The sequence below is a fragment of the Nicotiana attenuata genome, unplaced genomic scaffold (assembly GCF_001879085.1).
Source record: "Nicotiana attenuata strain UT unplaced genomic scaffold, NIATTr2, whole genome shotgun sequence".
Taxonomy (NCBI): domain Eukaryota; kingdom Viridiplantae; phylum Streptophyta; class Magnoliopsida; order Solanales; family Solanaceae; genus Nicotiana; species Nicotiana attenuata.
The window spans coordinates 19,581-33,535 of NW_017676401.1; the positions used below are offsets into that span (position 1 = coordinate 19,581).

The 13,955-nt window shown below is 36.1% G+C and overlaps 1 protein-coding gene across 1 annotated transcript; it reads right to left on the reverse strand.

Annotated features, from left to right (window-relative positions):
* Positions 1-1,374: 1,374 nt before the first annotated feature.
* On the reverse strand, positions 1,375-1,707 carry LOC109220985. Its single transcript, XM_019385451.1, has one exon. It carries the CDS (start codon positions 1,705-1,707, stop codon positions 1,375-1,377), a length of 333 nt encoding a protein of 110 aa, XP_019240996.1.
* Positions 1,708-13,955: the final 12,248 nt, after the last annotated feature.

Here is a 13,955-nt window from a genome sequence, read left to right on the forward strand (position 1 = left end):
CGGGCGTATTTTTCCGGATTTTGAACAGTGTTTTCGCTCAGATTTAAAGTGGCTAAATTTCGATGACTTTTGAAACTTGGCTATTTTTCAACTATCAGTGGTAAATCTGGCTATTTTTGAATTTCTCCCGAATAATTGACGAGTAGAGAGTGATCACACATACTACAAAATATTATAAATAAATTAAGTGAAATGTATTCTATTGTTATTTTGTTAATTTAAATAAAATTAGATATTAATAAGATTAATATATAATAAGATTGGGTGATAATAAAGGAGACTTAACTAATTCCCACTTATATAATTACAAATGCAGTATTGATTAAACAACTTTCGGTTAGTTTGGAACGTAGCTCAACTGCTCAAGGAAAGTGAAAATGGTAAAAATAATCATAATTATTATTTTTTGAATTAGGTTAAGAGAATAATAGTATAAATAAGAAAATTTGTGGAGTTCCAATAATTTTTTGTTCTTTTTGTAACTTTCCTTGTGTATTTGTTTTTTTTTTTATTCGGAATCCAAAATAAGAAATCATTTTCCAACTCTTAACCTATCTTTCCACTTATGCTTGCCCTTTTCATTTCCTTCCCTTTCTTGTTTACTTAAATCTATTAATTTTTTCTAAATTTGTTGAAATCAAATCTAATACTACAACTTGATGACCTCAAGAATTAATAAACAAGTGAAAATGAACTAGAGGCATTATATTAAGCTAATTTTGGATTTTAACTAAAAACATAACAGTGTAAAAGATTATTTATGATGAGTTCAAATAATGAGCTTACTCCCAAATTCTTGCAAAATAAATAAATAAAAATACTTAGGTTCTATGACCTTATTCATACAAAAAAGGAGCATTCAAAGCCTCAATCAAGTACACAATCAGTAATTGCAAGCATGGATTATGACCTCATCCATACAAAAAGGAAACCAAAAAGAAAAGGGAAAAAAAAGTCAACTATACAATAAGAAGAAGGAAGAAGGAAAAAAAAAACAGTCTGATGCACAAGGTATCTTGCGTTCATGCGGGATCGAAGAAGAGTCACACCTCAAAAGGTATGACGTAGACAGTCTACTTTAATATAAGCATTAATGGCTGCTTTCACGGTTCTAACCCGTGACATATAGGTCACACACAGACAATTTAACTGTTCCTCCAAACCTCCCCTTCAAGAAGAGAAAAGAAAAGGAGAAAAAAGACTAGATAAACCACATAATTGTCTCAAGTTCCAGCCTTAAGAATGAAAAAACTCCTAATAAACAATGCTCCCTCTTCAATTAACCTACTGACATGAATCTAAATTAATCGGACCAGTAAATTTGAGATACCAAATGAAAAGGAAATAACCAAAAAAAAGACCATTCTGGAAACTTTATGATCTATCCATCATTTCTGGAACTTCAGGGCTCTCTGTAATACTTTCTAAAGATGGTTTCCATCCACAAGAAACTTTCCCTCTACTTCTTTCAATTTCTCCCAAAAAATCCTCCAAATTTTTCCCTTCTTTAAATTGTAGCTGAAGTAATAGCCATTCCAATTCTTCTTTAGTCAAAACTATTTTCAATCTCATATTAGTTTTGCTCTTTTCCATCCCAATATCTTCTTCCTTTGAAAAATCCCCTGTTTTTTCCTCTGTTTCTTGTTTTTGCATCCTTAATTCCTCTGTATTTTCCCTCTGTAAACATGTTTCTATACAATTTCCCATGATTTTAATAGTAATTTTGCTGTTTCTAAAATGTGGAAAATATAGGGAGAAGGAGAAAGAAGCCAAATCAATAATTTTGAGAGAGAAAGGAGAGAAGTGTTAACTAGAGTGCATGTGAGAGTGGGTGAAGAGATTTTTTATATAGATGTTGAATTGAACTATTAAAAAAATCTGGATTAGGTGATTGCAACTGTTATTGATTTTACTTTTCATAATTGATAGATTTTTCCAAGTTACGGACGAGGATTGTGGTGGAGTTGTAAGTAATACTTCATCGTTAATCAGAGATCTCGAGTTCGAGCTGTGAGTATGAAATTTTCTTTGTTCTTTGCCCCCTAATATGGGACTTTTCCGTGTGAATCGGATTTAGTCCGGCCCCAATGCGAATATCGAACATCTGGCGAAAAAAAAAATAGATTTTTTCAAGTTTGGACTTGAATAGTAATATTTACTGAATGCGAAATATCTTGCGCACCGAACTATCCTTTTTCGATTTTGGTATTTGTAAAATTTTAAATTTTAGTATTTTATAGAAAATTTTATGTCAGGAATTTCTTTAACTCACAAATCTTAGCTTTTTTCTAAGTGAAACTATATCCAAGTACAAAACATTCAAATATTCTTTTTCAAATTAAATCATATATTGTCGACACTATTTTTTCTTTTTTTTTTTCATAGTACCGTGGCATTATTACTGGTTGTTATTGCTTTTCCATTTATTTTCTGTTTCCTACGATGCTTATGTTATTTTTCTGATTTTTGTTGTTGTCACAAATTCTATTGTCTATTTTTGTATTCTTGAGCTGAGGGTCTCTCGGAAATAGCCTCTCTATCCCTTTGGGGTAGGGGTAAGGTCTACGTACATTCTACCTTCCCCAGACCCCACTTGTAAAATTTTACCGAGTTGTTGTGGTTGTAAACTAAATCATATATTGTCTGAACTCTTAAATATTTAGAGTTGTAATTTTGTATTTGTTATCTCTAATCACGAGAGTAATAGTGTATTAGCGTAGTACCAATTTTCCATAGGAAAAAAAGCTATTTATTTCAATTTTGGAATATGTATTTGTCTGTTTTTCAAAATAACCATTCTCGTGTTGAATAGTAGATAAAATTAACAAACCCGTGACTTATAGCGTTTTAATTAGTCATAAATAGATCTCAAAATGATTACAATTAGCATTTGGTATATTTATTTATTTTTTCTTCAATCACGTACTTAATTGGTCGAAAAAGAATTTTAAAAAAGAGATTAGGCAGGAGAATATGTCGGTCCTGAATTTCATGGAAAGAGACTATTCCTAATCCAAGATTCTATTATTCTTTAATTTTCATATTTCAATCGCTACAACAGTATACAATCAAACATTTTTATAACAACTTTGTTTGTTTCAGATATTTTTGGATGTTATATTAAATTGTTGTTATAGAAAACATATATTATGAACATAAAATTTGGTTCCGACAAAACTTGATTTTTATAGTAAAGCGATGTTATATAAGGATACTGTTATACAGAGGTCTGACAGTATAACCAATCAAACTTTCACCTAATGCAAATTTTTAATGTGTTTGCCTCAAAATTTATATACTCTGAATATGTTTATCCTCACGCTGATTTTACTAATTTATTTGCTAGTAAATTACTAAAATAAGATGCTCAGATCGCGATAACGATCTCTATTCTAACGTAGGATACGTGAGAGATGGTGATACGATGATAATCAATCCGGAAGGACCATTCTTTCATCTAAGGATGCTCAACTATCACACCGTTTATTCGGGTAAGATAGAGATGCTTTACCATACAGTCGGGGGCAGAGCTAGAGCTTCAGTAATCGGTTCGGCCAAATCCAATAGTTTTAGTGCAAACCTTATATTTTTCTTACGAAAGCCGTTGAATAATTACAAATTCTTACTTTAGAAGTGTTTCTCCACAATAATTAAGTTGGTCTTGCATATTGGAAGTCAAATTAGTCTTTGAAAGATCTAGTTAGTGGGGTTAAATTGTTTGTTTAGTCATTAGTATTACCTTCTTTTGATTTTTAACACTTTAGGTTATAAAGATTAAAGGCCATACTTTACCTTTAGTTAAATCCATGATTGAAGTGAATAAACAGTAGACAATATTGACATTTTGTGGAAATACAAAAGGTAGAAAAAGGAAAAAGACTTGTCATAACTTATAAGAAGACATCTTTCAATGCTGCATGTGACTGACCCCAACATCTTTGGCAAAATTGGTCTATTCTAGTCCCACACACCATAGAACTCACCCACCCCCACCCCCACCCCACCCCCAACCCACCCCACCCCTTCCCCCCAACAAATTGAGTAGGAGCGTCTTTAAGTGCCAGCAAGGTCACATATCGTGTCTTTTCTTTGTAAGAGTGTTATTTGGGTCAATTTGTATGTACCTCAATTATTCTATCAGATGCTTAATATTTTTTATTACAATTACAACAAATTCAGTATAATCGCACGAGTGAGGTCTGGGGAAGATAGTGTACGCAGACCCTATCTCTACCTTGAGGGTAGAGAAGTTGTTTCCAATAGACTCCCGCAAGAAAAGAAAAAAGATAGCAGTAACAACCAGCCATAACAACAATAAGATAATAAGAAAACAAGCAGTAATAATAGCAAGATAGTAAGAGAACAAGCAGTATCAACAGCAAGATAATAAGAAAACACGAGGTTACCAATAATCGAATACACGGCTAACTACTAATACTACTGATATGGGAAGACACACACTCGACTAGCTACTAACATTTTACCTTAATTCTCGACCTCTACGTACACCTTCCTATTAGGGTCAGGTCCTCAGTGAGCTGAAGTAACGCCAAATCCTACCAAATTTCCTCTCTTCAGTACGTCTTTAGCCTACCTTTACCCCTCTTCAGACTAACCTAGGTCAACCTCTTATTATCCATTAAAACATAGACAGATACAAAGAAACCACTTATTATTTTTTTGCAAAAAAAATTTACTAAGATTTGATTCCCTAAGCTTTCGTAGTTTTTGTACGTTTAATTTGTAGAACAAGGTCACATATTCTTAAATTTAGCCATGTGAACTCGAGATTTTTCTTAGAGATACTGTTGGAAAACTGTTAATTCCGAAAAGAATTAAAAGCTATAATCTTTTGTCAAAATCTTCTAGTAACAAGCTGTTGACAACACTTATTTTGTTCTTGTAATTTTTTCAAACTCATCACCCTTTTACAATCTCAATATAAAGAAGTTGAATTTAAACGAAAAGTAAACTGCCTTTGTGACTATTTTCTTTTTGAAAATAATTTTTAACTTCTGCTTTTGACCATTTCATCACAAGAAGATATGTAATATTATACAAACTTTTAAATAACCATATACTATATGAATTTCCGTAAAGTGAAGATTTCTGTTTCTGTTTCCTAATTTCCTGCCTTAAAATGGTCAAAAGGTGAAAAGTCCATTTGGAAGTGTTAGGCAAAAGAATCAAAAGATCAAACCATAGAGAATTGATATTATGACTAGCTCTAAGAATTTTAATACAAGGTGACAAAATATAGTTAGGAAAATACCATTTAATTATTTCTTTATTATGCATGGACAGATGTAACATTCTTGTACGTGGACTAATTTCATGACTTAATTTGCTGACTGATTCTTTTCCCTCTCTTAAATTTTTGTGTGTGTCTGGTTCTAGGAATCTCTAAAGAGTCAATATTTGCTAAGTAGGCCTTTGAAAATGTTACTTCGTTTTTCTTGATTTTCTTCCTCTTGTCTCCGTGTGATCTATAGAGCAACGGTTCAAGCTGTGGAATCGACTATTGACGTTTGTATCAGGGTAGACTGTCTACATTATATTTCTTGAGGTGCGGCCCAAGGCTCAGCCACATGCACTCGAGGAGTATCGACACCCTTTCGTCGGAAAATTATAGTGTGTAGCTGGGTAATTTTTTTTTAAAAAAAATATGTATATATACTATATATTGACACCTCTTGACTTATTGGTGAGTTTATTTCTTTATATTTTGATCCCCCTTGATGAAAATCCTGACACCGCTATTATCCCTAGACCCCGCGTAAAGAACGAATATTTCGTGCACTGGACTGCCCTTCTTTCAGTGATTTTTAAACATTACTACATTGCTTTGATTTATTTTTAGTTTATGCAAATTGACAGATCCATGTCACTGTCTATATATGCGACCTTGTGACTTTGTTAATTAGCTGGTGGTCCAATGTAATATATAGGCACATGATGTGGCTTTTTTGCGCTACTCAAGGCTATGATTGAAAGATAATTCTTAAATTAGCTAACACTTCAAAAAATAAGAGAGGCTATAGTAGGACTATGTGAATAGGCCGAAAAATTAGATTGTTGTAGCAGATTGCCTATCTTATTTTCCAGATTACTACTTCACTTATTACAGACAGGTAACCTGATAATATAATTTTTTTCTTAGACTATCGTGTATATAAGTTAAATCCGTGAGTTTAAAACAGTGGCATAAGGAAGGTAATTTTATCTCACCTTTTACCATTCTAAGTTAAACCAACAAAGTCAGCACTCAAAGTTGTTTCTTTTTTGGATTAATTGACTCCTTGTAATATTTTCTACTTGGAACCAGAACTAAATGAGGCTTAAACAAAAGAACAAATTCTTTCAAATGGTTTGACAAGTGAGGACTAATAAGTACTATGAAACATTTCATGAGGACCAGACTTTTATTACAAAAGTCTTACTATATGACCTGAGAAGGGTAGCCTTGGCGTAACTGGTAAAGTTACTGCCATGTGACCAGGAGGTCACGGGTTCGAGCCGTGGAAACAGCCTCTTGCAGAAACGCAGGGTAAGGCTGAGTACAATAATAGACCCTAGTGGTCCGGCCCTTCCCCGGACCCCGCGCATAGCGGGAGCTTAGTGCAACGGACTGCCTGCCCCTGCCCTTACTATATGACCTGAAAAATACTAAAACATTAGGAGTATAATGCTTCAATTTGTATGGTAGTTATTATATGAGATTTTTCATAAAGCACTATCTTTTAGGTGTAATTAGCCATTTGTAGATACCTTTTGCTATATTACGTATTATAGATACCTTTTATGTGGTTATAAGATGTATTTGATGTATTTAAGCTATTGTATTCATTAATACAATAGCAAAAATAGGCGTGAATCAGGGAATTCCAGCTAAGCTTGAGATGTATTCGAATGTATTCACGCGGCCATATCGTGAATACAGTAACGTATTTCGTAAAATATGGAAGGTTGAACTTGTTTAAAACGGAAAGAAAATCAATTCACCTGATATTCTCCTAATTTAACTCAACTAACACAAACTATTACCTATTAATCTGTATTCCTCCATTCACGATTCAACAAGAAAAATAGCGAAAACAAGAGCAACATCTGGAATTTGAGTTCTCCCTTTTCTATGTACCCAGATCTCTTTGCAACCACGGAAAAGTGTGATTGATAGAATTGTATACAAAATACGGTATAATTCCATTATACATATGGCAAGTTTAACAGTGTTGTTGCGTCATTCTGGCAAGTGGAACGATGAGAGCAATTATGTCGATTTTTCAATTGAGGGAATACTGATAAAGGAGTATGCGTCGTATAATGATTTGGTTGCGTCAATTTCTAATCAATTGGGCATAGATTTGAGCTCAAAGTCCATTAAAATACAATACAAAGTAGAAGGGAATAGCACGCCAATAGAAATACACAATGACATGGGTTACATGGTGTATGTAGAGTTGAAAAAAGAGAACAGAGAATTCTGGATGTATCCTTTGTGCATAACAACGATTGAAAAAGAACTTGTATCCGGTGGTAGTTTAATTCAAGGCGATATTGTGCAAATAGACGAATCATTTCAAAGGTATGATTCCGGTACAAATGATACGCTTGCTCTAGATTTTGTCAATTCAGGAGAAGCAATTGGGGTGTTTGAACTGGACAAGGATTTGATAATTTCAAAAACTAATCAAAGGGAGGTTATGATTGGACAAGTATATAAGGATAAGTCTACATTGAAAGAGGTGATGGAGAATTATGTTATATCTCAAAGGTTTCAATTCCGGGTTGATAGGTCTAATGTTGTGTAACGACCCTGTCCTTCGTTCTGAGAGTTATAGCCACATTTCCCCCATCTATGCTTATTTATGTGTTGTTCAGCTGTGTTGAGTTGTATCGAGTTGGTAGGTTTGGGTTCGGAGTAGTTTTGGAGTGAAATGATCATTTAATCTCTTAATTAGAAAGCAAAGTTAAAAAAGTCAACCGGAAGTTGACTTATGAGTAAATGAATTTGGATTTGGATTTTTATGATTCGATTAGCTTCGTTGATTGATTTTAGACTTAGGAGTATGTCCGGAATATAATTTGGAGGTCCGTGGTAGAATTAGGCTTGAATTGGCAAAAGTTGGAAGTTTAGAATTTCTTAGGCTTGAATTCGAGGTTGATTTGGTATTTTGATGTTGTTTCGGGTGTTCCAAAGGTTCGACTAAGTTCGGACAGTGATATATTACTTGTTGGAAATATTACTTGAGATCCCAAGGGCCTCTGGTGAGTTTTGGATAGGTTTGGGTTGTGTTGCGCTCGTTTTTCTTATGTTTCGACGTCGTTACTTCAAGCATAAATGATATCATATTGAACAAATGAGCTCTGGTTTCATTTTTGATTGAAGCATTAGATCCGTATCGTAATTACGGAACCGTATAAAAAAGAATCGTCGAATTTGGACATCGTATGAGGATTTTATGGTCATTTTACTAAGAATTAGGTTGCCAGCTTTTTTTCCAGATTAATTACGAAATTGCCACTGACGGCGTATTTAAAAATCTGCACTATTTGCAATATTAAAACCTACATATCTCCTTCGTTATAAGGTCAAATTGAGTGATTCAAAAGCCTAACTTGACTAGAATTTCACAAGAAATCTATTGGAGGCATAAAATACGAGTTACGGGATCGTTTGGCATGAGCTGGTAGAAAAATATACAAAACTAGGGTTTGTTCATTCGGTCATATTTTGAGTTGGGGAGCTCGGATTTGGGTGGTTTTGGAGGCGATTTTCATCATATGGATTGGGGTAAGTGTTCTCTGCTCAGTTTTGGTTATATTTTATGAATCCATCTTCGTTTTTAGGATTTAATTGATGAGTTCAAAGTGAAATTGAGGGAGTTAGGGTTTGAGTTTTGGAGAGTTTTAAGTGAGGATTTGAGGGACCACGGAGTCCGATTTTGACAAATTTTATATGGTTAGACTCGGGTGAGGACGAGGATTATTATTCTGCCATTTTTGACTGATTCCGAGACGTGGGCCCGGGGACCGAGTTTGGGCCAATTTCGGATTTTTGGCATGTTTATGTAGTTTTTATTGTATAATTCGATTCTTTAGACTATGTTGATAGTAGTATTCTGATTATGGTTAGATTCGAAGCTTTTGGAGACCGAGTCGAGGGACGAGGACATCCCGGAGTAGGATTTTACGCTGTTGAGGTAAGTAACAGTTTTAACTCTGGCTTTGAGGGTATAAACCTGGAGAAATTGATATCATGTGATTGTTTGGTGGTGATACCCACACTAGGTGACGGGCGTGTGGGTGTGCACCGCGAGGGATTGAGACTTGGTCCATCCCGTGAGGCCAGGCCTAAAAGCTATTATCTGTGGTTATGTGTTTACTTGTTGTTGAACTTGTTTGCTTTCATGTTAGAGATCCTGTTTAGATTTTATCACATTATTTGTACTCAGTCATAGAAATTACTGTACATGTTTACCTCAGTCTCTATTATTTGCTAATATGCTGTGATACTTGATGTGGGCTGTGTTCCCTTATTTGTTGATGATGGTGAGGCTAGTGAGGTACATGACTGAGTGAGGCCGAGGGCCTGGTTGTGAGGATATTAATACCATAGCGCGTGAGTTGTCCGCGTAACACGTGAGTTGACCGTGCGGGTCCAGGTATTTATACCATAGCGCGTGAGTTGTCCGCGTAGCACGTGAGTTGACCGTGTGGATCCAGGTATTGATATGGTAGCACATGAGTTGTCCGTGCTTAGCGCTTGGGCTTTGGGAGCCCCTCCGGAGTCTGTGCACACCCCTAGTGAGCGCAGAGTGTTGACTGTATTGAGTGTTGAGTGTTGAGTGTTGAGTGCGAGTGCTGAGTGATGGAGTGACATTGTTGTGAGGTTGCATTTACTTTTGCTGTTGCTGCATTTATCTGTTAAATTTCTTTGTGGCATTTACTGAGTTATGGAATTTACCTGTTTATTCCTGTTATTTTTAAAATTGTGAAAAATAAATAATTGGACTATTTTTGCTCAGCTCGTCACTACTGCTCAGTTCCTTAGTTATTTCTGTTACTACTGTGGTGGTTGTACTCATACTACACCCTGCACTTTATGTGCAGATCCAGGTGAGTTCGTTGAGTTCAGGCTGGCTATCTGTAGAGATTGCAAGGTACTTTCCAGCATCCGCAGGACCTTGTTACTCGTTTTATCATTTCTTCTTTTAGACAGTTATATATCTTAGTTCATAGTTTTAGACGCTCATGACTTAGTGACACCTCGATGTTTGGGACTCGTTTTCGTATTTTGTATTATTTATATTTAGAGTTGGTTTAGTTTATCAGGAATTAAATTATTGGAAATGTTTTATTAAATTCTTATAATCAAATTAGTAGTAATATTTTGGGAATAGGCTTGCCTTGTAACACGATAGGCGCCATCACGACCACGGTTAGATTTTGGGTCGTGACAAGTTGGCATCAGAGCCTAGGTTACATAGGTCTCACGAGTCATGAGCAGGTTTAGTAGAGTCTTGCGGATCGGTACGGAGACGTCTGTACTTATCTTCGAGAGGCTGCAGAACCTTTAGGAAAACTTCACCTTCTTGAATTCTTATCGTGCGGTATTGATTCAGCTTGAAGTGTAACTCTTTGAATTCCTTCCACGCATTCGTATGCGCACATGAGCGCTCGGTATCAGTTGTGCATCGACGAATTGTGATTCCCTGGATGAGGTGCGAGATGTGATTTCTGTGTGTTGATGTTGGGCCAATCTGGAGGACTTGAGGCTGGGTTTTGTCTGTAGCTGGAGTACGAAAATTTTGATTGTGTGAGCACGTGTTTATATGTCCGTTGTTGTCCCTATTAGTGGGATTTGTGATTTGATGGCTATGTAGAGAGTATGATTTGACTGCGAGATTGTGTTTGGATTGATCGAATGTGACGAGAAGGGTTTACTTGAGATGTAGCAAGGACTAATGGGTGTTTGATTTATGACTTGATATAGCTTGTTCGGGCTCTGTCTGATAAGAGGTTTATTACAAGCATGTGGTTGTTTTGGGCAGCTGTTATGATTAGAAATCATCGTTGTGAGTGTTTGAATTATGTGGTATATCATGTGATTTCAGGTATGTTTAAGACTCGTTCGAGGACGAACGTTTGTTTAAGAGGGGGGGATGTAAAGACTCGATCCTTCGTTCTGAGAGTTATAGCCACATTTCCCCCATCTATGCTTATTTATGTGTTGTTCAGTTGTGTTGAGTTGTATCGAGTTGGTAGGTTTGGGTTCGGAGTAGTTTTGGAGTGAAATGATCATTTAGTCTCTTAGTTAGAAAGCTAAGTTAAAAAAGTCAACCGGAAGTTGACTTATGAGTAAATGAATTTGGATTTGGATTTTTACGATTCGATTAGCTTCGTTGGTTGATTTTAGACTTAGGAGTATGTCCGGAATATAATTTGGAGGTCCGTGGTAGAATTAGGCTTGAATTGGCAAAAGTTGGAAGTTTAAAATTCTTAGACTTGAATTCGAGGTTGATTTGGTATTTTGGTGTTGGTTTGGGTATTCCGAAGGTTTGACTAAGTTCGGACAGTGATATATTACTTGTTGAAAATATTACTTGAGATCCCGAGGGCCTCGGGTGAGTTTTGGATAGGTTTGGGTTGTGTTGTGCTCGTTTTTCTTATGTTTCGACGTCGTTACTTCAAGCATAAATGATATCATATTGAACAAAATGAGCTCCGGTTTCGTTTTTGATTGAATCATTAGATCCGTATCATAATTACGGACCCGTAGCAAAAAGAATCGTCGAATTTGGACATCGTATGAGGATTTTATGGTCATTTTACTAAGAATTTAAGTTGCCAGATTTTTCAAATTAATTACGAAATTGCCACTGACGACGTATTTAAAAATCTGCACTATTTGCAATATTAAAACCTACATATCTCCTTCGTTATAAGGTCAAATTGAGTGATTCAAAAGCCTAACTTGACTAGAATTTCACAATGAATCCATTGGAGGCATAAAATATGAGTTACGGGATTGTTTGGCATGGGAAACGAGGCAGAATAGCTGGTAAAAAAATATACAAAACTAGGATTTGTTCATTCGGTCATATTTTGAGTTGGGGAGCTCGGATTTGGGCGGTTTTGGAGGCAATTTTCATCATATGGATTGGGGTAAGTGTTCTCTACTCAGTTTTGGTTATATTTTATGAATCCATCTTCGTTTTTAGGATTTGATTGATGATTTCAAAGTGAAATTGAGGGAGTTAGGGTTTGAGTTTTGGAGAGTTTTAAGTGAGGATTTGAGGGACCACGGAGTCCGATTTTGACAAATTTTATATGGTTAGGCTCGGGTGAGGACGAGGATTATTATTCTGCCACTTTTGACTTATTCCGAGATGTGGGCTCGGGGGCCGAGTTTCGGCCAATTTCGGATTTTTGGCATGTTTATGTAGTTTTTATTGTGTAATTCGATTCTTTAGACTATGTTGATAGTAGTATTCTGATTATGGTTAGATTCGAAGCTTTTGGAGACCGAGTCGGCGGACGAGGACATCCCGGAGTAGGATTTTACGTTGTTGAGGTAAGTAACAGGTTTAACTCTGGCTTTGAGGGTATAAACCCGGAGAAATTGATATCATGTGATTGTTTGGTGGTGATACCCACACTAGGTGACGGGCGTGTGGGTGTGCACCGCGAGGGATTGAGACTTGGTCCGTCCCGTGAGGCCAGGCCTAAAAGCTATTATCTGTAGTTATGTGTTTACTTGTTGTTGAACTTGTTTGCCTTTATGTTAGAGATCCTGTTTAGATTTTATCACATTATTTGTACTCAGTCATAGAAATTATTGTACATGTTTACCTCAGTCTCTATTATTTGCTAATATGATGTGATACTTGATGTGGGCTGTGTTCCCTTATTTGTTGATGATGGTGAGGCTAGTGAGGTACATGACTGAGTGAGGCCGAGGGCATGGTTGTGAGGATATTAACACCATAGCGCGTGAGTTGTCCGCGTAGCGCGTGAGTTGTCCGTGCGGGTCCAGGTATTGATACCATAGCGCGTGAGTTGTCCGCGTAGCACGTGAGTTGACCGTGCGGATCCAGGTATTGATATGGTAGCACCTGAGTTGTCCGTGCTTAGGGCTTGGGCTTTGGGAGCCCCTCCGGAGTCTGTACACACCCCTAGTGAGCGCAGAGTGTTGAGTGTATTGAGTGTTGAGTGTTGAGTGCGAGTGCTGAGTGATGGAGTGACATTGTTGTGAGGTTGCATTTACTTTTGCTGTTGCTGCATTTATTTGTTAAATTTCTTTGTGGCATTTACTGAGTTATGGAATTTACCTGTTTATTCTGTTATTTTTAAAATTGTGAAAAATAAATAATTGGACTATTTTTGCTCAGCTCGTCACTACTGCTCAGTTCCTTAGTTACTTCTGTTACTACTGAGGTGGTTGTACTCATACTACACCCTGCACTTTATGTGCAGATCCAGGTGAGTTCGTTGAGTTCAGGCTGGCTATCTGTAGAGGTTGCAAGGTACTTTCCAGCGTCCGCAGGACCTTGTTACTCCTTTTATCATTTCTTCTTTTAGACAGTTATATATCTTAGTTCATAGGTTTAGACGCTCATGACTTAGTGACACCCCGATTTTTGGGACTCATTTTCGTATTTTGTATTATTTATATTTAGAGTTGGTTTAGTTTATCAGGAATTAAATTATTGAAAATGTTTGATTAAATTCTTATAATCAAATTAGTAGTAATATTTTGGGAATAGGCTTGCCTTGTAACACGATAGGCGCCATCACGACCACGGTTAGATTTTGGGTCGTGACATGCTGTCAGGTTTGAGTGTATTTAATTTATTTTATTTTTTTGTATATTGTATTGTTGGTTGGAGTTGTAAGTTATACGTTGATGTATTTATGTGTATTTGTGTATTTTCATTTGGCCTTCTGACATG

Coding starts and splice junctions, on each gene's coding strand:
- LOC109220985 (XM_019385451.1), bottom strand. CDS start 1,707: ATGGGAAATTGTATAGAAACATGTTTACAGAGGGAAAATACAGAGGAA.